The sequence below is a fragment of the Poecilia reticulata genome, chromosome 23, assembly GCF_904066995.2.
Source record: "Poecilia reticulata chromosome 23, P_reticulata-male-v2, whole genome shotgun sequence".
NCBI lineage: Eukaryota > Metazoa > Chordata > Actinopteri > Cyprinodontiformes > Poeciliidae > Poecilia > Poecilia reticulata.
Genome location: NC_088852.1, coordinates 10,772,071 through 10,797,495, shown reverse-complemented (window position 1 = coordinate 10,797,495; position 25,425 = coordinate 10,772,071). Strand labels below are relative to the sequence as shown.

General features: G+C 38.7%; 3 protein-coding genes across 7 annotated transcripts; 1 reads left to right on the top strand and 2 right to left on the bottom strand.

Annotated features, from left to right (window-relative positions):
- Window positions 1–7,383: 7,383 nt before the first annotated feature.
- LOC103459442 (pseudouridine synthase 7 like) lies at window positions 7,384–13,128 on the bottom strand. Of its 3 annotated transcripts, none has more exons than XM_008400981.2 (9): window positions 13,001–13,128; window positions 10,748–11,543; window positions 10,338–10,497; window positions 10,025–10,244; window positions 9,655–9,753; window positions 8,840–9,087; window positions 8,631–8,757; window positions 8,314–8,367; window positions 7,384–8,211 (listed from the first exon to the last, which is right to left on the bottom strand). In XM_008400981.2, the coding sequence occupies exons 2-9, from the start codon at window positions 11,535–11,537 to the stop codon at window positions 7,885–7,887; spliced, it is 2,025 nt and encodes a 674-aa protein (XP_008399203.1). In that variant the 5' UTR covers window positions 11,538–11,543; window positions 13,001–13,128; the 3' UTR covers window positions 7,384–7,884. The 3 variants fall into 3 exon arrangements, with proteins under 3 accessions (XP_008399203.1, XP_081460341.1, XP_008399201.1); XM_081604215.1 differs by lacking the exon at window positions 13,001–13,128 and adding an exon at window positions 11,834–12,067 and having other exon boundaries at window positions 10,031–10,244; XM_008400979.3 differs by lacking the exon at window positions 13,001–13,128 and adding an exon at window positions 11,834–12,066.
- Window positions 13,129–13,305: 177 nt separating this feature from the next.
- LOC103459443 (CD82 antigen-like) lies at window positions 13,306–19,085 on the top strand. 3 transcript variants are annotated; one of them, XM_081604220.1, is made up of 9 exons: window positions 13,306–13,538; window positions 13,843–13,905; window positions 14,430–14,546; window positions 14,634–14,708; window positions 14,844–14,939; window positions 15,510–15,599; window positions 16,057–16,134; window positions 16,365–16,448; window positions 17,782–19,085. In XM_081604220.1, the coding sequence occupies exons 1-9, from the start codon at window positions 13,479–13,481 to the stop codon at window positions 17,839–17,841; spliced, it is 723 nt and encodes a 240-aa protein (XP_081460346.1). In that variant the 5' UTR covers window positions 13,306–13,478; the 3' UTR covers window positions 17,842–19,085. The 3 variants fall into 3 exon arrangements, with proteins under 3 accessions (XP_081460346.1, XP_008399204.1, XP_081460345.1); XM_008400982.3 differs by lacking the exon at window positions 17,782–19,085 and adding an exon at window positions 16,643–17,328; XM_081604219.1 differs by lacking the exons at window positions 14,634–14,708; window positions 17,782–19,085 and adding an exon at window positions 16,643–17,328.
- On the bottom strand, window positions 18,226–25,158 carry LOC103459441 (tetraspanin-8-like). Its single transcript, XM_008400978.3, has 9 exons — window positions 24,932–25,158; window positions 24,467–24,532; window positions 23,733–23,846; window positions 23,547–23,621; window positions 23,376–23,474; window positions 22,613–22,699; window positions 22,095–22,154; window positions 21,171–21,254; window positions 18,226–21,042 (listed from the first exon to the last, which is right to left on the bottom strand). Exons 1-9 carry the CDS (start codon window positions 25,010–25,012, stop codon window positions 20,938–20,940), a joined length of 771 nt encoding a protein of 256 aa, XP_008399200.1. The 5' UTR covers window positions 25,013–25,158; the 3' UTR covers window positions 18,226–20,937.
- Window positions 25,159–25,425: the final 267 nt, after the last annotated feature.

Here is a 25,425-nt window from a genome sequence, read left to right as displayed (position 1 = left end):
TTCATCTGTCTTTTATGAGATGCTAATTTTATGACAGCAGGATGTCTGGAGCAGTGCCTCGTTTTGTGACTCTTGAGTGTCCTGGGTTTATATTACCTTTGAAAGCCTGGAACATTTTTAATGTTCCCTAAAGGACACGAGCACAATCTGGCTGTGACTCATCCTTCTGTTTCCTGTTTATTATTATTAAAATCAGTTTGAGAGCGCATTTTGCAGCTTGCAGTCATGAACCTTTTTATTTATTTATTTATTTATTTTCCTTGGCCTGAGGATGGGAACGTTTTATCTCCTTAAGCAGCCAAGTTCCACCGCCAAGTTTAACTCTTGAATTCGACTCGACCGTTCAGTTGAGGCTTATCTTTTTGAGCCGTCGAATGCGTTGAGATAAACTGACCGCACCAAATGCTTTTAAAGCTCGCTGTCGGAACAGCAGGGAACTCGGTAAGACGACGAATGAAAGCCAGGCCACCGCGGTCCACTTATTGTTTGGGAGTTGCTCAAATGAAGATCAAAAGCAAATTTTAACAATACGGAGAAAACGCTTGAGGCACTGAATCAGTCAACTTTAGTTTTTTTTTTTTTTTTTACTATAGTGTTTTTCTTTGTTTAGAACTCCAAACATCTATATTAAGGAGGATTCGTGTTTACCTCTGTGTGGCCTGAACTGCGTTTGCCCTGAACAAATCAAATGCGAACCCCCCCCCCATCTGTTTGTTTCTGCGCTGCAGAACGCCACCAGATGAGCGTTTTCGTTGATCTGCAATGACGGACGATTTATCTCATTTCTGTTGTCTCCCGCTAACTGGACCAAATCCATGTCCCCTTTGCAAAAGAAAGGATTTTTTTCATTTTATTTTATTTTTTTCAGACAACCGTACACACACAAACGACGCACATCAGGTCTTTCCAGATGCTCCGAAACAAAGGCTCGATTCTTGGTGGAAAATCCAACCCCCCCCCCTCCCTCCACCCCCACGCACCCCCCAACTCTAAATTTGATTAGACACTTAAACTGGTTCTGCTTCCCAACCCTTTTTTTTTTTGTTTTTTTGGTAATCTGTGCTTCATTTGCTGGCAGTTAGTGTCATGTCAGTGTACAGCTCAGCCGAGTCATGCTTCTCTTAAAAGCGTTCGAGAAGTAGATTTCACATGCTGCGTCTTGTGTAGGATTTTTCTTTTTCTTTTTTTGTCATGATCATAGTGCAGAAGGCATGTGATCAAAATACACTATGGCTAAACTATGGTACGCTACTACTAGTGCTTTGACATTCTTGCATCATTCCATTGAGATAGGTGACTGGCGACGATCCAAGAAATCCATTAACCGACCGTTTAACAAAAGAAAGCAAAAATAACCATTTTCTTTAGTGTTTTTCACCAGCACCATCTGTCGATGGTATAAAAAAACATTCTTAAGGATTAATAGTAATTCAAACCTTTAAATGAGTAATTATTTACATGGTTAATCGAGGTAGAAGGGACCTTGTTCCGCACCGCTAATGATCTTCTGGTGTGAAACATGTAACGTGGATTGGATATTTGAATGTTCGAGCTGTAATATTCAGTAGGACAGTCAAAATCTCATGACCACACTGGTACTGGGATTTCCACAGAGCTTAAACACTCTCTTCATTAACCTTACAATGGCCAGGTCAACAGTTGATGTCTGATATTACATGAAGCTAACAGAGTTACGGGGATGTATGTAAAATATAAAAGTCCTTCTCGCCTGTTAGCCTTTCCAGCAAGAGCAGCTGCCTGATACCAAAGAGAAACACAGTAAAAGCCAAAAATGTAGTTTAATTTAATGCGATTTTATTCAATTTTACCCTGCCTTGCTTTTCTTTCGGGTAGTTACTATAATCAGATTTACTTTTACTGTTTTTATCTGCACACGTTTCACGCAAGAAGTTTGTTGTGCTGCCTTCTACCAGTACGCTTCACGTAATTCTCATCAACTCGGGTGAGAATAAGTATCACGATTAGCTGCTAGCCTCGTACTCCTGGACTAATCTAGATTTATACTGTATCTCCATTATGTAAATTCAAAGCAAACAATTACATCTGTATGAACAATAAAGACTTCTTTTTGCTTTGTATTTGTTGCACGTAAGGCGCTGTAAAGATACATTTGAAATGATGCCAAATTTGACAAGTTGTACAGATTAAAAAATTGCCATTCCTACGAAAAGGGAGAAGGACAGAGAGCAAGCCTTTAAAAAGAGAAAGCAGCAACACACAAAAACAGTCGGATAATTAGGGCAGAAAGAGTCTGAATCTTAAAGCTGCATGGTGGCGTCTACGGGAACATTTTCTCCCCGGGAAACCGAAGACAGCATGTCCAACTTTTCAAGCATCCTGCCTCTTTTTTTTTTCTCTCTCTCTCTCTCTTTTTGAACAATTGCATTCTGTAAATGCACACAGAGGCAGCTGGGATTTAGTCAGCTAGGTAATTACAGGACGCCAGCCGGGCTGCAAACTAGCTTTGCCACTGAAAAGCTGATTGATTAAAAGAGATGACAACGAGAGGAACAAAATGCTAAACCCCCCCAGCAATTTACCTCAGAAAGCACGAACGTCTCAACTTTTATGAGCACCATATTTTTATTTATTTTCATAGTAAATGTGAGGACATTGCGAAAGACATATTTTCCCAGACCTATTCAAAGACAGTCGAGAGGTAAAATTTGCAACGTTATTGGTGGATTTTACTGTGAATATTACTTTTGTCATAAGAAAATACAATAATTTAAACATGGTTGTCTTTGTGGAACTTCTGCCATCTGTTGGTGAAAAATTGGTGGCATTCAGGAATTGGTATATTCAGAAAACACCTTCTGCTGGCTTTGCTTTTTGATGAACTTTTCTGATATTGTAGCCATACTATGTTTCTGAAAACAAATGTTTCACAAACACGGTATCGATTCCTGAGGGACAAAATGGGTTTGATCACACTCGCTTTCAACGATGATGTTTAACAGTTCATCAAACAGTGTAAAGTCTGCATGTGTGTGGAAGTAGATCTGACTTTATTATTGTACATGATGTTCATATTTCATACTTAAAGGAAATATGAACTACAGTAAATTGTGTAAAACTGCTTTATTCTTCCTTGTGCTCGTCTCCTACCATTTGTAGCCCATTCCAGTGTCCAAACTCCCCTTTGATGCAAGATCCAATCAAATAATATATCTTTGTGGAAGAGCACAAAGAACAATGTACAACAGCTGCTGTGCAAATAGTCAAAGCAGAATTGAAATTGCTTCTAGCTGTTGCCGAATTTGCAATGCTGTAAAACGGGAGACGTCTGGCCTTGAATGTTTCTGAAGTTGCTGAAATATATTAGCAACGATCAGGCGTATTTTCAGCTGCAGGTTGAAAATGCACAGCAGTATCACTGGCTTATGTTGAAAACATTGGATTATTCAGAAACTGTGCGTCTCTCTGCCAGTGTACCTGTGAGTCAAAGTGGTGGCTTGCATTTGAGTAAGCTAGCTAGCTAGCTAGCAAGTGGTTAACCTGTTGGTGGTTCCTCTGGATGGGTCAAATAGTTGCTTTATTGCAGCTTAAATCTGTTTAAGGTCTAAGAAATAAGGGCCTCTAGTCCCTGAACCTTCAACTGGGGTGTCGATTATTCACCAGACGTTCAGAGATGCATTTGTTTTGTCCTCTCCAGACTGTGTTGACATTTGGAGAAACAACTGAATATGTGACCCCCCTCCCCCCAACAAAAAGCGGAGAGACGGCATTAAAATAACAAGCCCTTCAGCTCTTTTGCAGCCAGTCAACATATTGTTTTAGTCTGGCACAGACTGCTCACTTTAACCGAGCAGAGGTTTAACAGTTTTGTACTTTAAGATTTAATAGTGTGAGAAAAATTTCCAGCTAAAGCAAATATGTCTGTAATAGCCCATGCAGAAGCAGTTAACCACAGTCCCGTTGGTGTTGTCCGAAGGCGGGTGCTGCAGTTGGGTAATTTTGTGGGTCACAAACAGGGCAGGAAATTGACATTTTCCACTGACTGTATAAAGTGACTGGCCACATCCAACTCCCCTCCCTCCAATTTCACATTGTAAGTTGTAGCAGCCAGATGTTTTATGACTTTTTTTTTTTTTTTTTTTTTACAATACTTTATTGTAAAAAGAACACTTGTTAGTTTCAATCTGGGACCTAGACCAGGACTGGATCCATAGCCAGAAAAGGAATGTGGCTAATGGTTACAATTTTCATTTTCCACCTTGGATGAATTCCCAATGTACAAAGGCTGGTGTTTGAATAAACCTGCAGATACAAGATTAACTACGTGAAACGTAATTGATATTTATGTATTTGTGCGCTTCAGTTGCACATGGTCTGTTTTTTCTGGAGGTACATACCCAGTGATGTTGCCAAAGCACAGCAGGATTAATGAAACCATTAATCGATCTTTTTTTTTCATTCACTTTCTTTTTTTTTTCTTTCCACTTGTCAATAGCACTGGTGCAGTTATTAGGTCAGTGTATTTTCCACATACAGCCTTTTCCACATGAGGGACGCTAACTGGAGTAGGCTAACGGGATAATCAAGTAGCCTCTGGGCGAGCACAGACGTCCAGTGATTTAACATCGTCCCAAAGTGAAAAAGTCACAACTCATGTCATAGGAATGTAGAAAAAAAGATGGTTTTCTCTCACACATGCTACTGTACTTTACACGCTCTAACTGCACTAACAAGGATCCCCTCACCTCGACACGCTGAATGCTCGGAGAGAATTTGCACAGATGTCGTAACGGTGGCTTAAAAAAATGTTGCTAGCAGTTGCTAAATAAAGTGGAATTTGTTAATTTGACTATAGCACATGCAACAGACATAAATGTCATAAATTAGACATAACTGGGCACAGCTTTGACTGATAGGTGGGGACAAAGTGCGTCCAATCGGATCTTTACTATGTGGAAAACACTTAGACCAATATTAGTTGGAAACATTCGCCTCCTCTGGTTGCATGAAGACCAGAAGCAGTTTGACGTAAATTCAAAACATTCTTCAATGAGTAAACATCATCCAATGCTGTGCAGAGGAGCTTTTGCTTTGACGCAAATTCACTCACATCAGCATGTTAAATGCTTGAAGTAGCTGTAAATAACTTTCAGGCCTAAATAATCAGGTAATCATTAAGTATGAGGGGAGGAAAAAAAAGGTTTTGTCTCAAATAACTGCAAAACATCAAGTTTTATTGGGGGTTTTTTTTAAGTGATTGACTATGGAGGAATTCCTTCATAATTGACTTAGTATAAGTGGACCACTGAATTAAAATCAGCTTATAGCCCCATGCAATAGCTCTGCAAACACTACATTTGAAGGACACAATAAATTCTTTGTTGCAAATACTGTAAGTTTGAATCTGTCCAGATCAAGTTAAAAAAAACAAAAATAACATAAAAACGTATTGATACCTTTTTTTCTTGGCTCAATGTGCAAGCAAAAATCCACCACAATTCACTGATGCTCAACTTTTCTCACAGCTCAGCTCCTGACCTCCTTCTCCTTTTCCTGCTTTTCGCTCCGCTCTCTGACAAGCAAGATGCATAATAATTTTGTCATCTTGGCTGCTGAATTGGGTCAACGTTTTTCCACAGCCGGCTGGACCAAGAATCTGCGCCCGAGGCTGAAAACGGATTCGCTCGCTGCTTCTGTCTGTGTGAACGTATTCAGGCGGACAAAGAAATTGTCCGTCTATTTATGCCTGCAATCTAAAATCAGACTAATTGTACTGTGGTTCAAGTTGGCACTGACATTTTCTCTAAGAAAACAGAAATTAGCCTTTTAGCAACTTATCGTACCTGGACACCTCTTGAATTTTTTTCATATTTTGCACACATCGTATCCTCTCGTTTGGACGTACTTTATTGGGGTTTTATGTGGAACAACACAAATCAGTACATGGCTGTAGTGGAAGGAAAACTGCCCATTTTTACGTTATTTCAAACAATACAGAATCAGAAAACTGTGGCAATACTGTGTTGAAGACCATTTTACTGTAATTACAGCTAAAAGTTTCATGGTTCTCAACGTTTTTGCCAAGTCTTGTTTGCAAAATAGCTCAAGCTGAGACAAAGTGGATGGATTGTGTCTGGGAATAACCATGTTTATGAGAGTGTTGGTAGGATTTTGGCCTTGTCTGTGAACAGTTACATCTTTGAACATGATGTAAACCGCTCCATTGTAGCTCTGAATGGACATTACGCATTAATGTCCATTAATGTCCAGTTTTGGAAGGTGAACTTTTGGAAGTTCACCTTCCAAAACTGGTTTGGAAGGTGAACTTCCAAACCAGTTTTGATTTCTTTATCAGCCTACATCAGACTTTCTTCAAGGTTGCCATGTTTTTAGCTTTAGTTTACTTTCCATCAACTCTGACAAACGTCCATGTCTCGGCTTAAGAAAAGCATCCCAACAGCATGAAATTGCCCCAACGTGTGTTTCACGGTGCTTATGATGTGCTAAATGTAATGTTCGCCCACCACATTCAACCCTCTTATGATCATGTTTCATGTTTGCTGTGTCTTTTTTAGAAATTTTGTGCTGGGAAAAAGTTTCACGGCCAGGAATCCATTTGAAAGTGTCTATAACTTTGTTTTTTTTTAAAGGATATGGTTATTTCTAAATTCCCTTTTCTGTTATTTTCAATCAAAAGCGAACATGTGAAGGAACTAATTATGGCTAATGCGTCTCTCTGGCAGATAGTTTAGCTTAAAGGCAGGTACTTCATCAAGCTGTGCTTTTAGCGTGATGACAGGCTGCATGTCAGAACCAACCTCAACCTGAAACACCCCCCCGCCCCCCCTTACTCACATCTCATTATGATAACGTGACATTTTTTTTGAAAGCTTTAAAAAACCAAACAGGTCCTTATAAAAGGTATTTCCAGATTGACGTATGAGAGATATTCCACCCGCAGTCAGTAGAGCGTTTCTGTGGGGTAATTAAACCATGCGACGCCGTAGTTGCTGTCTACTGATGGCGAAAAATGTGAGACAAGAGGGTGCAGAGCGTGGAGGAAACAGATGGGCGACAGAAGCAATACGGACGACTCGTCATGTGGCTAAAAATACGTCTTTTGTCGCCATCTAGAGGGCATTTGTGGATGATACATTAGTCTGATAAAATTCTGAAGCCAAAGCCTCAAACTTCAAGGAATTCTCAAGTATTTTCACAGTTCTCTCTTGAATAATAATTAAAAAAAAAAAAAAAAAAAGGAAGCGGTTTTGTACATCAAATGGTTAAATACCTTTGATATTCTTGTATCTGTCTGTAAGACAAAAAAAATAGTTGTACTTCATTAAGACAAAATGCGTGATATTTGGATATGGCAAGAGAAAAATTCCAATTCAGACATTGACAAAAGACTTAAAGGAATTTATTTCCTGGGTTTGACAATTGTACTCGAAACAAAGGAAAAGAACTGTTTTTCCAAAACTAAGTTGGTGATAAATGAAAAATCTCTTTTTTACCATTCGCTGTGCAGTATTTACTAGAGAGCTAACAGTACAGTTATGCAGATTATACTTTTCATAACAAATTCATATTTTACTGTGGGCATTAAAACGGTATTGTACAAGTTACTTCATGTCAATGCTAGAAAACACTTGTAATTTTACAAATAAATGTATACAGAGTTAAAAAAAAATTATGAACGGATTTAATTTTAATAACAGCACAAAGGACAAATTTGAACATTTTTTACATAGAAACGGGTTCACGTTGGTTGGCCTCGTCTCTTCAAAGTAAACTATCAAACTTATGCTTTGTTAGGTTTGCAGCTCATGCTCATGTTCATCAACACAACATCACTGACGATAAACAGCAGAAATAAAATACAACAGTTTTTTTTGTATTTTGCCATCAAGTCTCGCACTTCATGATCTCTCGGAGGCAGATGGTGGCGTAACAGGAGGAGTCTAGGTCAAAGTTCAAGCTGAGTGCGAGAGACTCCGATTTCTCCGATTCCTGCTTCTTTGCGCCATGGCCGCAGGCGGCTCTGTGCAGCTGGTAGCTGAGGTTGTGCGGGATGGCCAGCAGGGGGCGGTAGCAGCCCGGAAGGTTCAGTTTGAGGCTGCTGACTCTGAAGCGGCTTTCAGCCAGCCCGTCCCCTGCCAGTCTCTCCTGGTACCAGGCTTTCATTGCGTTTTCTGGATATTTTACGGAGTTTCCTGGCATTGGCAATAACACCTGAGAGGATAGCAAAATATTGATGATGTAATAACAAAAAAAAAGCCGCTTGATTACTGTATGTGTGCAGCAGTAAAAAGTATAGCTCAGGAAACGACCTACTTGTTCTAATGTGTAAACTCCTGATTGCTCCTCTTCACGCGTCACCACATGAATCTGAAGAGACAAAAGGTCATAAAAAGCAAGTGAAGTATTTAAGATGGATGTATGAAAGGGTTGAAAAACCTCCAATGTCATTTGTTTTGTATTTTATTTGGAGAAACAACTTATAACGTCTGACATGAAAAGAGTTAAATGAGGAATACTTGATCAGTTGAAAGCAGTTAAGGTTCAAGAAAATCTTTTACTGTTGGGATTTAATGCGAAATCTTTCTAAACGTCCTTTAAAGTTACTGTTTCTGCTCAATTTCTGATCTTACCTGGGGAGAAATGATCTCTCCAGCGTCCTCGGTTCGATTTTGTCCCGTTTGCGTCCACACAAGGTCTCCTTGTCTGACACCGAGACCCATAGCGGAGAGCCTGTGTGCCGCCGCGTCATTCCAAACCCTGATGACCACAAACACGGAACTGTCAAACACCACCAAGAGGATTCCAGTACTTTGAAGTTGTAGTTTTGCCTGAAGCTAACCTGCTACAGTAGGCGTGAGGATAGAACACCCTTATGCTGTGGGGCAGGCTGAGCCACGCCTGGACACAACCATCTGGGCCGGTACCGTAGCGATTCAGGGCGCGGAGCATCAGCCTCTCCCGGGGCTTGGACAGCGGCATGAGAGCCAAAGATTCCTTAGGGTTGTCTGTTTGAAGGAAGTGTCTCTTCGCGAGGCTGTGAGGATCATCACTGTCCTCCGGAGAGAAGAACAGACGTACAGCATTGACCTGAAATAAAGAAGAAGAAATGCAAAAAAGCAGTTGGGGAATTATTATTTGTTCTGCTACAGATTACTGTAAGTAAGTAAGTACTTACTTGCTTACTTACTTACAGATTACTATGATGTGGAACCACTGAGCACCAAGTCCTGAGGTGTTTAAAACCTGACCAGTCACTAACTTGTCTCTGCTCTTCTTCTCAGGCATGCTGCCACTTTTTGTTCTGTACTTTGCTTGTAGATTACGTTTACACATACATTCTGCACTCATGACTAGCAGTAAAATAGTAAAAAAAACCAATATGAAATATATATGTACAGTAATATTGAAGTTATATTTTGTTTCCTGTAATGATGTAATGCAATGAAAATTAAAGGAATCATTAAATACAAAATAAAATCTCAAAACAAAACAGAACTGATAATAAAGTGATGATAAATGACGACATAAAAAGTAATACAAATGACAAACTAATCCAAATTAATACAATACCAACACTAAATTTGAACTCTGATATAAAGTTTGTTTTAATGGACCGATACAGAGTCAAGGATCGTTTTCACTCAAGTGTCTCACCATATCCTCTTTCAGCAGAGCCAATCCTACTCGATCTGACAAAACACTTTGTCCGCTTCCAAACCGCTGTGGCCCATAGTAGTTGACAAAACCTCTCCTCTGCAGAGAGACACAATACAGATGAACATGGCAGTAGCAAGTGTAGCCACCTACAACAGCTGGCTGCTCTAGTACGTAACATGAAAACATGTTTTTTAGCATCACAAATTTTCCTCTGAGGACAGAACTTCAAAAACGTTTTATTCAAAAAAGGTTTTGTTGATTGTACTTCTTTGTTTACGACAGGGTTTGCTTTTACTCGTAAAACCACCCAACATATTCTTTGTATCATACACTTGTGTAAATGATAGCAAGATTTAAGCTAAAAGACCTTTACGTTCTCCACAGCTTCCTTCACGAGAGCCACCAGGCGAGTGTCCCCGTCGGCACCAGAGAGGCGTTCGTCGGAGGCTCCGTGTGGTCTGAGGTTGCGGACCACCAGGTCAAAGTGATTCCCCCGCAGTCGTCCCAGCTTCAGGGGCTCGTTGACCGAGCGGATCTGAGAGAGACGCATCCCTCTCTTCTCAAATTCTGCTGCTTTCTCTTTCAACCTAGAGGGAAAAAAAAACATTTACACATGAAGCAGCCGACACAGAACGATTTTTACAGTAGTCTCTTGATTTATAGAGGCGACACCGCAATACCGTTGTGGCGAGACCTTCTTGACCACCATGGACTGGTAGGTGACGGCTCTTTTGTCTTTGATGCCGGCGTAGGTGAAGTCTGACGGCAGGACCCCGAGAGTAGCTGCCATGTAGCTGATGGCTTCCAGTGTCTCCAGGTTCTCCTTACACAGGGTGAAAGCTGTGTAGCACATTAGTGGAATATTTCAACCAACTAGCAATGTGCTGGAGCAATACTCTATGCTTCGTAGACTTAAAATACTACATGCAGCCTCTCAATGTGAAAGATTCCACAGCCCGTGTTAAAGCTTGTTTTCAGAGGCACTGTGGCGCGAGGGTGAAAAAAAGCAAGCTGAAATTAAGAATTAAGAATAATCTTGACCTCGACGCTGATGACAATGTGTAGGTGATGCCCAAAAACCGGACCTTACCAGTATAAATGTCTTCTTCCTTGCGTTCTTCCGTTGTCCTCTTCTTTGGCTTGCCGTGCTCTCTCAGTCTCACTGAGATCGACGTCCTCCCTTGGCTGCTGAAGCTTTTTGTCTCCACCAGCTTCCCGAACCTTCTGTTCAGAAAGTGGTGCACTGCAGTCCTGTGCTCCTTGCTGTCGTCCGGCCCAAAAGTGTAGGACGAACCTCGCACCTTGGCATCGATGAACCTGAAGAAGTCCTCTGCCTCCTCTTCTCTGACCAGCCGGGCCAGCTCCCTGTAGTCGGGGTCTTCCCTCACCCTGATCTCGGGCTGGATGGTGACGGTCAAGAGGAAGGGGAAGCGATGCCGGACGGCTCGGTGGACGTTGGCTCTCTGGTGTTTGTCGGAGAAAGAGCCCAGGGAGAGCTCCGGACCGGATGGCCGTTTTTCTCTTAGGGTCATCACAAACTGCTCCAGGTCTTCACTCACAGATGGGCCTAAAATAACATCTAAATCAAAGCTTCCCAAAGCAGGAAGTGGGGTGTCTGAACCCGCCCCCCAGTCGGATGAAACATCAGCATCTTGCGAACCTGAACAGTAAAGATTCTCCTTTAACTCTGTGTTTCTCTGGTTTTCCTCTGAGGAGGTGCAGCCAGCTGTCTGCACGGCTTGGGCTGTTTTGACCTTCTGTCCATTAATGTCGATCTCAGTGACGACAAAGTCCTCGATGAAGGTTTTGATGCTTCCAACGAAGCCTTCATGTTTTGAGATGAAGTATGCAGGAACATTTACAGGCTCATTGCCCTTCATTGTCACCTTAAAAAAAACAAAAAACATATTTAGTTATTGATCATAAATTAACTATCAGGATTACAAGACAGAAATTACTTTTATACTGAGAAATTCAAAGCACAATTCATATAAGAACTTTAAAAAGCAGAACAAATATTAAAGATCAAAACCTTTTTTTTTTTTTTTTTTGCTTTCAGTGACAATGCTATTTCTAATAACTTGTTAGACCAATCGGGCAAAATTGCATTGATAAGCATCACAAATTGCGGTACACTTAACATCTAGAATTATCTTAACAAAGAAATCAGACCTACCTTTACTGGTGACTCCGTCATTCCCTAAAAACAAAGGTCTGTGCGGCTTATCTGACCCTCTTCAAATTAAACTGTAAATGTATCATGACTTTATTTAAATCATTCCACTATTTGTTTACGGAACGGTGCCGCAAGCACCGTGTAAACCAGCAGTTTGTAAACACGGCCACGCCGTGACACAATCTAGGTCTACTTCCGTACCACGTGACAGTCATGTGACGTTTCTTAAAGGGAGAGTGTTTGCGTTATTAATTTTATATAAGATGAAGGCAAACCCATGCACACGCCAAATCTGCGCTGCGAGACAAAAGGTAAAATCAAAATTTAAAAAAAATCAAGATTTTTATTGCTTTATACTGAATCTGTGTTGACTGCAACTTAAAAGGCAATGGATTTGATTTCCCCCCCCCACCACCAATTACAAGAGACTTTTATTGTTGTTCGTCATTTGGACTGATTCCGTAATATTTTATTTTAAACCGGCAAAGAAAGATTTCCCAGTAGTCTCCATTTTTACACCGTCCACTTTTATTTACACTGACTACTCTACTGCGTTTAATTTTTATGTGGTTTTATTCATATTACAACTTAAACAGAGAATCAAATCCCACATTAATCAAACTTTTTTTCCCTGCAGTAATAATAAGAAAAAAAAAACACTGACAGAACAATGACATTAAACGACTCCACTTAAATTAGGAGCGCTTCACCTCCTGAGGTGATAAGAACTCATAGTGTCACAACTTTCTCTTGGTCCTCATCTAGAGGAAAAATCTGCACTAAAGTTTAGATCAGATCCCCCCAAAAAATGTTTCTTTTCATATCTGCAGTCATCTTCTTTGTTTTGTTCACGTTCAAAGAGCTTGTGGACCACAAAGCTGGTCCACAAGCTCTCGGTACTACTGCTCAGCTTCTTGTTCATCTCTGATGCACCCGAGCTGCAGAGTCATCTGAGTATTTCTGCCAAGCTTCACATAATTTAAAGGAAGGATCACTGGAGAAATTTAGAGTATTTTTCACAATGGGAATCAGAAGATGAAATAGTTATCATAAAAACAATGCCAAAGAAACTTTTAAATGTCTTCAGAAAACAACCGCTGACCAGAAGTTACAGAGTAAAATACTGTGTTCTCAATATATTACGTTTTGTTTGCATTATTGGTTTACCTCAAATTATTCAAGATATCCAAAGTACGGAAAGCGTAGTGGAACATTAGGGTAGCTGAACGAGCTTCAAACACCAACAGAACTCCCATTCGTTCTGCACCACACAATTCCTTCAAGAGGAAAACATTTAAAATGTATGCCAAGATCTTGTTGACGTTCAGTAAATGAAGCGGTGTGAGTCATGAAGAAAACAGGCATGTCTCTCTGCACAGTACTCAAAAACATCAGTCTTCCCGGATGTTCGCCATCTGTGTTGAGCTCCAGAGAAATCTTCCAACAGAGAACTCTCAGAGGTTACAGCACTGATGCTCTGGTTCCAATTGGAGCAGAGTATTTTGCAATAACAAAACACAATGACTTCCTTTCAGTCTCCTCCCACTGGCCCAGCCCTCTATTCCTCCAACAAGAACAAGCTGTCCGAGTGAAAGTTGGGGCGTATTTTGAACTCTCTTTTGGGAGGTGAGGTTGCAAAAGGAAGATGGGGAAAGTCAACGTTTGGTTGAAACGAAGTTACATCTGCACAATAGGTGTGATAGCGGTAAGCGTTTTCTATTTACTAACTTTTTTTTTTTTTCTGACAATATGTATTATAAGACTCAGTGGAGTCAGTATCTTTTATTTTATTATTTGGATTTTGATTTACTTGGAATGTGTATGCAGCGGGCATATCTTTTAATCGATTATTGAAATTTGTTTGATGATCTAAAACACTTAAAAGTGACAAAAATGCAGAAACAAAAGAAATACGTGAAGAATAAAAAAAAAAATCATGTCTCCCAAAACAATTCATTCCTATTCTTTTGTGTGTGTGTGTGTGTGTGTGTGTGTTGTTGCTATTATAGGTAATCGCTGTCTTCACCTTGGGAATGGCTCTCTTTGGTCATGGACTGAGTATGCACGAGGAGGTAACAATCATGCATAAAATCAAACAAATTTGAAGTTAAATTTGTTTTTTATGTCCTAAAAAAATGCGTGAATAATCTGACGTGAAGCTAGCAACAAATTCTAACTTGTGCTAATTTCACCTTTTACTAATTGGCTGTGTTTTATTGCACCTTGTGGGGACATTGGATTATTTGAATTCTCGGTCACAACAACAAGAAGGCCCCCACCTAATATTGGAGATTGCAGAACACTCCTATCAGTCTGATATCTAATATGGTTATGCATGTAAAACATACTGAAAGTTGCTGATGTGAACTATTGCCACTTCCACTTGTCAACATGTTCCTTTAGTGTTCCGACACCTAAAAGGAAAAGAAACACATTATCATCATGATTGGTGGATAGAAGTTGGTACAACACTTAGAAAATCCTTTTGATTTTCTCGAGGTACCGAGGTACTTGAGGTACTAAATCGAATGCACCATCAGTGCGCAAAAAGGAGATTTTCTACTGTTCAGAATACATCGACATGTTTCATCTACAGGATGACCAATTTTTGATGGGGATATATTTCTTCTATGGGTATTCCGTCGTCACTCTCCTCTTTGCCATCATTGGTGGGTTTGGTGTCTGGAAGGAGAAACAGTGGGCTCTGATAGCGGTAGGTAAAACACACAGGAAAAAAAATGAATGCTTTTTAGTGAAGACAACAATCTTCCATTATCTGATGCCACTGTATGTTTGCCAGTTTGCAGTTGGAATGATCCTGGGATGTCTGTTCTTTATCTTAATAGAAATATCCTTTCCATTTGCACATAAAGAGGTACTGCCATCTGCATTCTTAATTTGAAGCTTTGTCTGCTAAATAGTCAGTAGTAAATCGCAGTACAACTCTGAGTGTGACTCGATAACTATCGACCTCTCTCTTATTTTAATCCTGTTTTTTTATGTTGACTAGATGGAACGTGAGCTGAAGAATAACTACCTCAGCATGTTGCCTCTCTCAAACGTCAGTGAGAGCGAATTATCGGAATTCTACCATACACAGAGTGAGGTAAGTAGCCTAAGTTGAGTTCGTCACCAAGTAAATGTCTGTAGAGTTCCCAAGAATTTAATTGAGTCACTTGTAGTTTTCAATTGTTCTTTCTGTTTGATAGCTTTATTGGTTGGAATTGTAACGCCTATTAATAATGTCTAATTAGACAGAATTCACTCCACTGCTATGGTTACAGTGTTTCATCTTCATTACTAAAAACAAATGGTCTTAAATTAATCTCTTTCTTCAAAAGTATACAAATACCCAAAAATGACGCATTTCTGCACATTTATTAAAAATAGAAACCCAAGAAATCACATTTATGCTTACTTTTTAGAGTAAGCATAAATGTTGCTTACTTTTTAGAGAAAAGTGTAGTAGGATGTATGTAGGATCCTGTAGGATCCACATTGTGTGAATTTATACATTTCACACAATGTCTAAATGAGGTTTAGACATTGTGCGAAAACCTGCTTGCCGTTTCTGGGGATTTAAGATAACAAAGCTCTTCACCATGAGATAACATGTTTAGTTACATTTTCTAAAACTGAAGAGAATAATATATTTTTTTCTTTACTTTCTTCTCAGCTTCACTGTTGTGGCATCACAAGTCTCGGGGATTGGGAAAACAACATTCCCGAATCATGCAAGTGTGACATAGACTCCTCTGATGACTGTGTGAGTGTTTGTCTGTCCCAAGTCCTTTTGTAGGAAATTGATTTCTCTATCAGCGTTAAAAGAAAATGGTCTGTATTCCTTTAGGCAGCAAAAAACAAAACAAAAAAAACTCAGCTTGGAAATGACAGCTATGACTGGTTAGCAAGAATTTACTCCCCGGTTTCCACTGATTTGAAGGACTTCAACATAGATTGTTCATCCATTTTTTTTTTTTTTTTTGCTTGTTTTTTACAGGAACTGTTGATTGAGAAACATGCAGTTAGATGAATCAGTTTCGTATTTCTTGGTCCACTAGCTTTGTTCGTATGACGTACCATCTATTTGTTGTCAGATTCTTCCTGTCAGAATATAATTTTTGTTAACCTTACAGTTGCACTACTTAATGTCTAGCACATGATAAGATTTCGAGCTGTCATAAGAAATAATTTACCTTATCATTCATGTCTCTGTGTTGTAGATGGATGTTTATCTACCTATGCACAATGATTCTGGACTGAATCTTTTGAATGTCAAGCCCATCAGGATTTATGCTAAGGTAACAATCAAAATCTTTGCATGCTGTATTTCCAAGTTATGGTTTCTGTATATTCAGGGGTAAGAAGAACCTGGCCTCAGGATTCAGTTTCTTTCTTTCTTTTTTTTAAAAATTTTTTATTACCAGTAAATCATGAGATTTTCTTACAAGCCATACATTAAGGCTTTAACGCTTCCATCCTCTAAAAGCTACATGACAAGTTGAACTGACCAATCTTTTCTCATTCCCAGCCATGCCTCCAAGTCTTAATTCAAATTGAGAAGCGCTCTCTTTCCACGTTTCTTGGCATAATGTCAGCAAAAACATTGTTGTGGGTAAGTACTATGCTCATTTTTATTTCTGCATGATGTACATCTGTATACAGAACAAATTGTTGCTAGTCACGTAGACTTAAAAAAAAAAAATTTTTTATTTTGCTGCCCCCTTCTGTTACGTTCAAAAAATGCAAAGACTAGTAAATAAAAAGCACTGCAAAGTAAAGAACTGTCTTTCTTTCATGTTTCCATAGATACTATCAGTCGGGCTGTGTATTGCGATTCTGTTTCAGCTGAATAAAAAGGTGGAAACTCCAAATGTGGTCTACAGTCGAGAGGCCAAAGCAGGGAATTATGACATCCTCAATGATGCTCAGGAACCGACTTTGAAAATCGAATGATTTTGTTTTTCTTTTGCGATTCCCAGATATTGGGACAAAAATGTTAGCATCAAGCAATGCTATTTTATAATTAACTATACTATATTAAGAAATTATATTTTATCCGCAGTGCTACATGAATGCAAGTTAAAACATTTTGCAACAAGTAAATCAAGTAAATTAAGCCCAATGTCAGGTCTGTGTAAGCCAAATATGAGAATGAGACTATATATATATATATATATATATATATATATATATATATATATATATATATATATATATATATATATATATATACACACACACACACACACACATTGGCATATGCTGCCACCCCTGAAAAAATCCCTGCCACCCTCTTGCCACCCCATAAATATTTTTCTAGATCCGCCCCTGGAAATGTGTTATAAATATCACGCATACACCCTGTGGGGAGACTTCTGGAAACGTCTTTGCGTTTAGAGTGGTTTAAGCTGTACTTCTTATTTTTATTTTTTTTGTTGATGTTGTCTTTAACTTACAGGTGACTCATTAAAAGTGAATATCATGAAAAAGTAGGAATTTGTACGTCTATGCTGTCGGGCGATACACCGTGAGGTATTCAGATTTATTTCTGCTTATTTTGATGCTTATGCATAACATAATTAAAACCAAATTCAAATCATAAAAAATACACAAACCAATGAAAAAAAAAACTGCAGACATCTTGGTTGGATGAAAGTTAGAAGTTGAGGACTGTTTCCTCTCCTGACCACTAGGGGTCCTCATACTGGAGAACCGCCTTTGTTCCTGTGAAAATGTCACAGTGAGCCCTACATATTACATATATATTGTTCCTCTGGAATTTAAATACTACAATATGTACAATGTTAGAAGCAGGATTTTTTTTTATAACTGGTTGTGACTCAATTTTTGTATCTCCTTCTTCTTGCTTTTATATCATTGAATAAAAAAAAAAAATCGCACCATTTATTTTGTGAATACATGTTTTTCCTCTTCCACGTCGAGAGGAGCCAGTTGAGGTGGCTCGGGCATCTGGTCAGGATGCCGCCTGGACGCCTCCCTGGTGAGGTTGTTCCAGGCACGTCCCACCGGGAGGAGGCCTCGGGGAAGACCCAGGACACGCTGGAGGGACTACGTCTCTCGGCTGGCCTGCACGCCTTGGGATTCCCCCGGAGGAGCTGGAAGAAGTGGCTGGGGAGAGGGAAGTCTGGGCCTCCCTTCTGAAGCTGCTGCCCCCCCGACCCGACCCCGGATAAGCGGAAGAAAATGGATGGATGGATGTTTTTCCTCCTCCATATATAATGTGGAGGAGGAAAAACATGTATTTATTTCAAAAATGTATTTTTAAAAAATGCCAACTTTTAAACAGTTGGTAACTATGTGTAATGCTACCAAGCCACCCCCATTCTGAACACATATTTTAAAGTTGTAATAAATCACACCACAGCACATTTTTAAGCGAAAATCAAAAATCACATTTTTATTCCTACTATTTACAGAACATTATTTAAGGTTCACATTGTAAATAATAATAATAATAACAATAAACAGTGACTGCATAAATAAAATTGCCTCAACTTTAAACAATGTACTGCATATCAGGCATTTATGGTTTAAGTGCACAGGTAGACAAATTTCATTTCAAAATGTATAACCAAGGAGAGTCTCTCACCTCAGGTAGCTCATGCAGAAAAATCAATATTAATGGTGGAATTTCTGCTAGAAAGCTGATGACTTATTTCCCAACAATAATATCTCTAGACCTCTATGCAGTTCAGCATTTTTTTTTTCCCCAAATCAAAAGACGGTCTAACTGCTTTTCAATGTGCAACAAAAACCAAGACATCTCTTCAATCATGTTGATCTCATCACATATCATTCACCCATTTTAATGTGCTTTTTCAAAAAAAAAAAAAAAATCCAATAACAACCATAACATTTCAGTTATATACAATGTGCATAACAAGAAGTCAAGACATTCAATGAGAAATGTGACTCATTCTGTTGGTCTAACCTGATTATATATGCAAGAAATACTTGATTATATTCAATAGAAGCATTTGTAAACACTTAAAAAAAAGGTGCTGAAAGAAGCTTATAAGTATTAATATTTTCCAATGACTATTGTTCACTCTAATGCAGTTTCATGTGTGCTTAAGTGACAAAAGAAATCATCTTTAACGTAACTGGTTGTAATGCAGATGCACGTTAAGTTAGAATCTATTTTTATCCACAAACAGTGAAACAAATGGAGAAAGGAAAGACAAAAAGTGCATCGTGTGTGCATGTGGAAGGTGATCTAATTTCTATTTTTTAAAAAAGTGCATATAATACAAGAACACAATTTTTGGCATACAGTGATCTGTGTTTTCTGTGTATTTATTTTGAGGTTTTTCTGTGTTTATTAGCCTGTTCCCCTGTGAGTCTGTCTTCCCTCTTGATTGTTCCCAGCTGTGTCTCGTTTCTTTGATTGCCCTCCCTGTGTATCTAAGTCCACCTGTGTCCTTTGTCTCGTTGGGTCCTTGTCTAATGTCATTTGTTGTTACGTGTGTCGGCTCTCCAGTTGAACTGAGAAGTCCTGGTCTGCTTAGCTCTCGTTTTCAGTCTTCAGTGTATCAGTTGCTACCGGTAATTAGCTCTCTGCCGTGCTGCCTGTCATCCTGGACTGTTTTGAGCTTCCTTCATTAAATAATCTTCACCATCATCTGGTTCTCAGCGTTCATTCTCGCCACTACAAACTCACCACTCGAGGTTGTTGAAAGCTGCTTAAGATGCACCAATCGGGCTTGAAAAACTAAATAAATAAATACTGCAGTGTTTTTGATCAAATGTTACATAGCCTTTGAATCAACTGGATTGAGATAATATATTATATAGTAAGTAAATGGTTCCTACACATATTCCCAGTTCTGTGAATATATAAAAAATATTTATATACAGCGGTCAGGCATTTCCTAAGAACCTAACCCGCAAAAAAAAAAAAAAAAAAAAAAGGCATTGTAAGGAAGAGAAGAAGGAAGCAGCAACACAAACAGATAAGTAATTAGTAATTAGATAGGATGAGCAGATAGATGATTTATCATGCCCTGGGGATGACAGATTGAGGTTTGGCTGGATGGACAGATAGATGGATAAAGATTTTAGAGGGGAGAGGGCTTAAAATGTGTTTTTCCTTTTTGGTTTCTAATTCAATACTTACTGTAACCAAACAGTACTTTTCCACATCTTTCCAGAATGCTTAGGATCTACATACTGACTCAAACACATGTTTTTAAGAAATTGGACTTAAACAAAGTTGTGGCTTTCTTCAGTCACATGAAGCAAATGATGTTGGGCATATTTGTGCTTGATTAACACCTTAACCTCACTTCCTGTTTGGCGTATCTACCTATAGCATAACGCCTTTGAAGAAAGCTTTTCCTTAGAGAGCATTTGTGATCACGTTTTAGAGCATTGTAGTGAATCAATAAATCACAGGATTTCCAAAGGGTTTTCAAGCAGCTAAGTACATTTAAAATACATCTTTCCTCGCCAAACATCATTATAAGTCGGGAGAGCGCAGAAAGCCGCAGTCATAATTTTACAGTTTCGAATCCCAGTTTTTATAACAAGCAGTGCCTACTGCGGTACTGAACCTGTTAAAAACACTGAATTGATCTCGGAAGGTTGGGATACAGAAAATGATAAAATAATCAATAGAGTAGCTAAATTTCAGACCATTTTTGAACAAATGAAGTTAAAATAAAGGTAATTATGTGCATATTGAACTTAAAAATATATATATTAAGGGACATCCTTACATGTCCCAGGGGGGAAAAAAGCACCAGAAAAACAACTTACTTGAAAAAATATTGGTTGAAAGCACAATCTTCTATATGATGGAAGCATGTAAAAGTGTGAATATCATGTAAGTACAAGTAAAATTGCTTTGTTTTACAGCAGTAAGGCTTCAAACAGTAATATAATAATATTAATCTAACCATGTAGATCACTTTTCAAACATCAGTTACATGCAGTAACATGTATAAAATCATAACATATATTGCTACAGCACATTATAGCCTGGTTATGGTATGCAGCTCCATGTGCCAATTCAAACCACGTACGCTTGTAGGAGTTTGTAAAGTGTGTGTGTGTGTGTGTTTTAAGACATACTGCTGCCTCTAGAAAGCGCCGGGAACGTATCTGTTGGACTGGAGGAGAGCTATAAACTCCTGTTTCCTTTTGATCTGTCCCATCAGCTTGATGCTCATGGCGAGTAAGATGATCTGAGAACGGAAGCAGAATGCAACAACAACAAAAAAAAAAAATGCGTAAGATTCGAGCCGCTTACTCGCTAAACGCTAAGCGAGGTAAGTAGAAGTTTGACGTAAATGTGACGAAGCGAAAGCCTCACCCAGAATACTCCGCTCCCAAACTGTATTACCATCACCAAGGAGAAGGCCAGCTTCAGTTCGGAGAGATAAATCGGTAGGCAAGGCTGCGGGACGAAACAGCACGGCAACATAAAAGGCTCGAAGCAGCAGGCGTAAACAGGGTATTGATCTGGGTGGTGTTAATGTTGTTTTCCACTGTGTCCAATTACACCTACTGAAGTTCACTCGCCGGCTGTTTACAGAGCGACAGCGAAGGTCAGAGGGAAATGGCCAGTTTGTTCCTCTTTTTAATCAACAGTCACTTAAATGTCAGAAAAAACGCATAAAGAAGAAGAACTGGATGAGGCCAAAATTTAGTTAATCAATTTAGCTAATCAATAAAACCAAAGTAATTGCTTTTAGGCCTCCTGAGATCATTATTGTCAGTCTTTTTTGCATTATTTTGGTGTGGAGCATTGATACGTCTACCAACATATTAAGGTTGTTGTAGCGCTGTCAGATGCATCCTTTTGGGCATCGTCAGTACAAATGGCTTCCGTCTCTGGTTGCATTGAAGATTTTCTGTTTCTGTTGTTATCTAGAAACAGCATTTGATTTAAACTTCTTGTTTTATTTTGCTAAGATTTCCCTACTGTGGAATCGGTTAGAGCTACTTCCTGTTTCATGGGTTTTACACCTGGCTTCAGTTTCTAATCAGCATACCTGTAGTGAATTTGCAATCATCATGTCTGGTACTTATTCTTCAGAAATTCAGCCCCACACTGGATTTGTAAGGCTTGAGTTTTTTTTTTTTTTTTGTTCCCCGTGTCATCTTTTCATCACTCTTCCACTTGCAGTCCCATTTGTTAAGACATAAGAGTTGTCGATAGTGACTTCTGGGATAACACCAAACACTTAAGAATTGATGAAGTTATTTATGAGACTGTGTCTGTGGCGTGTTTTACCTCTCGATAAACATACTGGTTCTTCGGCGCCCCGATAGTGGCGCTGCCCCGTAGTCGAACCTGGTTGAAAGACCAAAGATTAACCCTGATTGTAAAATGAAAAATGCAAAAATTTCAAATCCTCCTTTAGTTGTTTTTCTTATCATTTTAATTGTAAATCAACAACTCACTGGTGCCACTTTCTTGTTGTAGTTTTTTTTACACTGTATATAGTCTATATTTGCAGGTTTAGTCGAAGTATTTTGTTTTTAGATCAGTACTATGAAAGAAAGCTAAAAATGTCCTTTTTGTGGTGTAGAAAACTCACCTTAACAAAACATTGAAGTATTAATTGTTAAAATTCTCAAGCCTAATTCTCTTAGTCTTAATTTTTAATATTACAACACCAAAAGACCAAAACCAATGCGCTTTTGTTTTTGTAACCATATTTATTTTGATTAAAGTACAACACGACGACCAAATTACATAAAATAATCGTGATTATGTTGCTAATATTTTAAAAGACGGGGAGTACTCACACATTTTCCTGGATAGTGACAGTTGCAGGAGGCGGGGATGGACGCACCCCAGTCCTTGTACCCTTCAATGAGACCGCAGCATTCCAACTGGAACGGACACAAACCGGATTAAGATTAAACATAAAACAAGAGCCACTTAATCAACAACTTGTAAAACGTTTAACAAGAAGGAAAAGTTTTAGCAAACTAATAACTCACTTTCTGGGGATCTCTAAATGAAACAACACCAAGTTGTTTCATTTAGAGATCCCCAATATAACCTCACATCAGCCTGTGAGGTTATATTAAAGTTAAATGAGAAAGTTAGTAAGTGGCTTTTCACCAGGGATACAGTAAGCTCTTGTCACCACTGGGTGGCGATAGCAAAATTATTTAAAGTTCAGCTGCTCTGTTTTAGTGACGCTACTGTTCCATTAACTTTGCCTTTAGAAAGAAAGACATCCAATATCAGTAATCTACATTTAAAATAACTTTATTTAAAAAACAAAACCAAAACCAGAAGATATTAGTTACTAAAATATTTCTATTTATGATAGTGACCTGAAAAAGTGAGCAGAATTTACAAGAATCCATTAGATTGATTTATTTTATGTGGGTTGATAACTTTATTAAGAGTTTTCTTGAAAACTATTGAGAAGTTGGACTCTTAATAAGAGGTAGAGGCATCAATTCATGTGGAGCTAATGTTCTTATTAGAACCAAGTTTCACAGAAATTTTAAAGAAATATAAAAATATTATCAAACTACAAAATCTCTGGCTTACTTCCTCTTGGATATTATGTAGCAACGTCCTGTTGGCTTTGTTGGGCGCAGTGAGCGGCATCATGGCCAGCAGCTTGGACTCCTCACGGACAACACGCTTCTGAAAACAGACAAAGAGCTCTGAAGAAAAGGTTTGCAAAATGTGCAAACACGTGGGATTTAAACATCGTACCTCATAAACATCTTGGTAACTCAGTGCCGTTCTGATGATTATTGTTTGACTGGCCGCCGCCATCCCGGCTGCGTACTGCACGCAGACACACAGGCATTTAAATACAATAATTATTCCTTCACAAACAGAAACCCAAAAACACACAAGGCGCTTTAAGATTTTTTGTGTTGTTTTTTTTTTGTTTACCAGAATCAAACACCATCTCTTCCCTTTGCAGGCCCCAAACACACCGAGCACAGACAGCAGCAGGCAGCCAACCTCGATCACATACATCATTGCTACAGAAATGCTGGGAACCATCTGAAGAGAAAAGTAAAAGTGCATTTCAGTGCCTTCTAAAGTGTTCATACTGCACAAAATATGTCACATTGAAACACTAAATGCCATTGTTTTCCAAGGAAAATGATGTATGGTTATGAGTTGTTTTTACAAAAAAGTATTGTGAACCTCAACTTTGGTTTACGGTCTTTGGTTGTCTTTGGAAATCGGACTTACCATTGCTTTCTTCTTGCCACGCTTTAACATTTTCACTTGGTAGAAAATGAAAACATGTTGAAAATCTACTACTTCCCTTCTACACTCTACTTCAGGTTAGTCTGTCAGGTAAAATCCCCTTAAGATAGAGTTTATTATAAAAATGTCTACTATTTTGATCTGAACAGGTGCAGCACTAATATAGCATGATAAAGCTTCAGAACCTAACTTTTGAAGGCAACTCAACATCTTCCTCGCAAATAGTTGAACGACCAGGTTATTCCAGTGAGACAAAATAGGAAAATTGCTTCCATTTTGCATTTGGGATTCATTAATAATTCCTCACCTGCCTTGTTAGCTTTTTTCAGCCCTCAATAAACGTATATATGCTTAAAAGCTGCATACATCCATATAACTACATCAGAAACATCAGAAGTGTATCTTACCTTGCCAGTTTGTATGAGGTCCCTATGCCAAATAACAGTCATCCTCAACATGAAGAAACACAAAGCCTAGAAAAAACATATACATTTATTTATTTAATTAATTATTTTAGCTTTTAGATCATTTAAACCAGATTTAATTCAGGTTTTTGACATCTGAAATGATATATTATAGTTTATATCGTAAATCCTTAAAGGTTATGTTTTCTTGAAGCCACTGCTGTTACTTCTTAAAGGAGCAGTGACTTATTTAGAAAAGAAAGAAAAGCAATAAAAACCCAACCAATCAAAACATCGACCTGCTTGCATGTAACTCGTGTGACAAGCATTACCCCCCTTCAAATGTATAATTTGTTCATATAACAGTAGCATTTATATAAGACAAAAACATTAACTGATACATTTCAAGAAGATACCAAACAGGCCTGTTCGGGTAAACTCCATTCACAGCCGCTGGAATGTGCTTACCATATGTACAGCGTTAGCGAAAATAAACGGCCTTTTCAGGCTCGTTTTATCCGCCACCACGACCACTGAGCTCTTCTGCATTCTCGCTGCTGACTCTTCCAGGTTTTAAAACGCCCCCACCCTTTTTTTTTCTTCTTTTCTTTTCTTTTTTACATAAGAAGAAAACAGAAAGAAGCTTGCCGTGGAGACTGTAAGGGCATCTGTCGTCTGTATCCGCACAGGACGTCACTGTGATGTGCTGGATGCTGACTCCGTGCTGCCTTCAGGTGGCGTCCGGAAGTGTAGGAAATAAGAAGTCTAGTAGTTCTGAACAGCCCGGTTATTATAAAAGCGCATTAGCAAGGCTGTAGCTAGGATTATGGACATGTTAAGTAAGCGAAATCCATTCTTAATTGTTTTTTAAGCTTTAGATATGATTTAATCCTATAAAATATCATTTATCTAAATGTTTTGCCTTCAGAATAGTTTATTCTCCTGAAAGACAATCCCCCAAA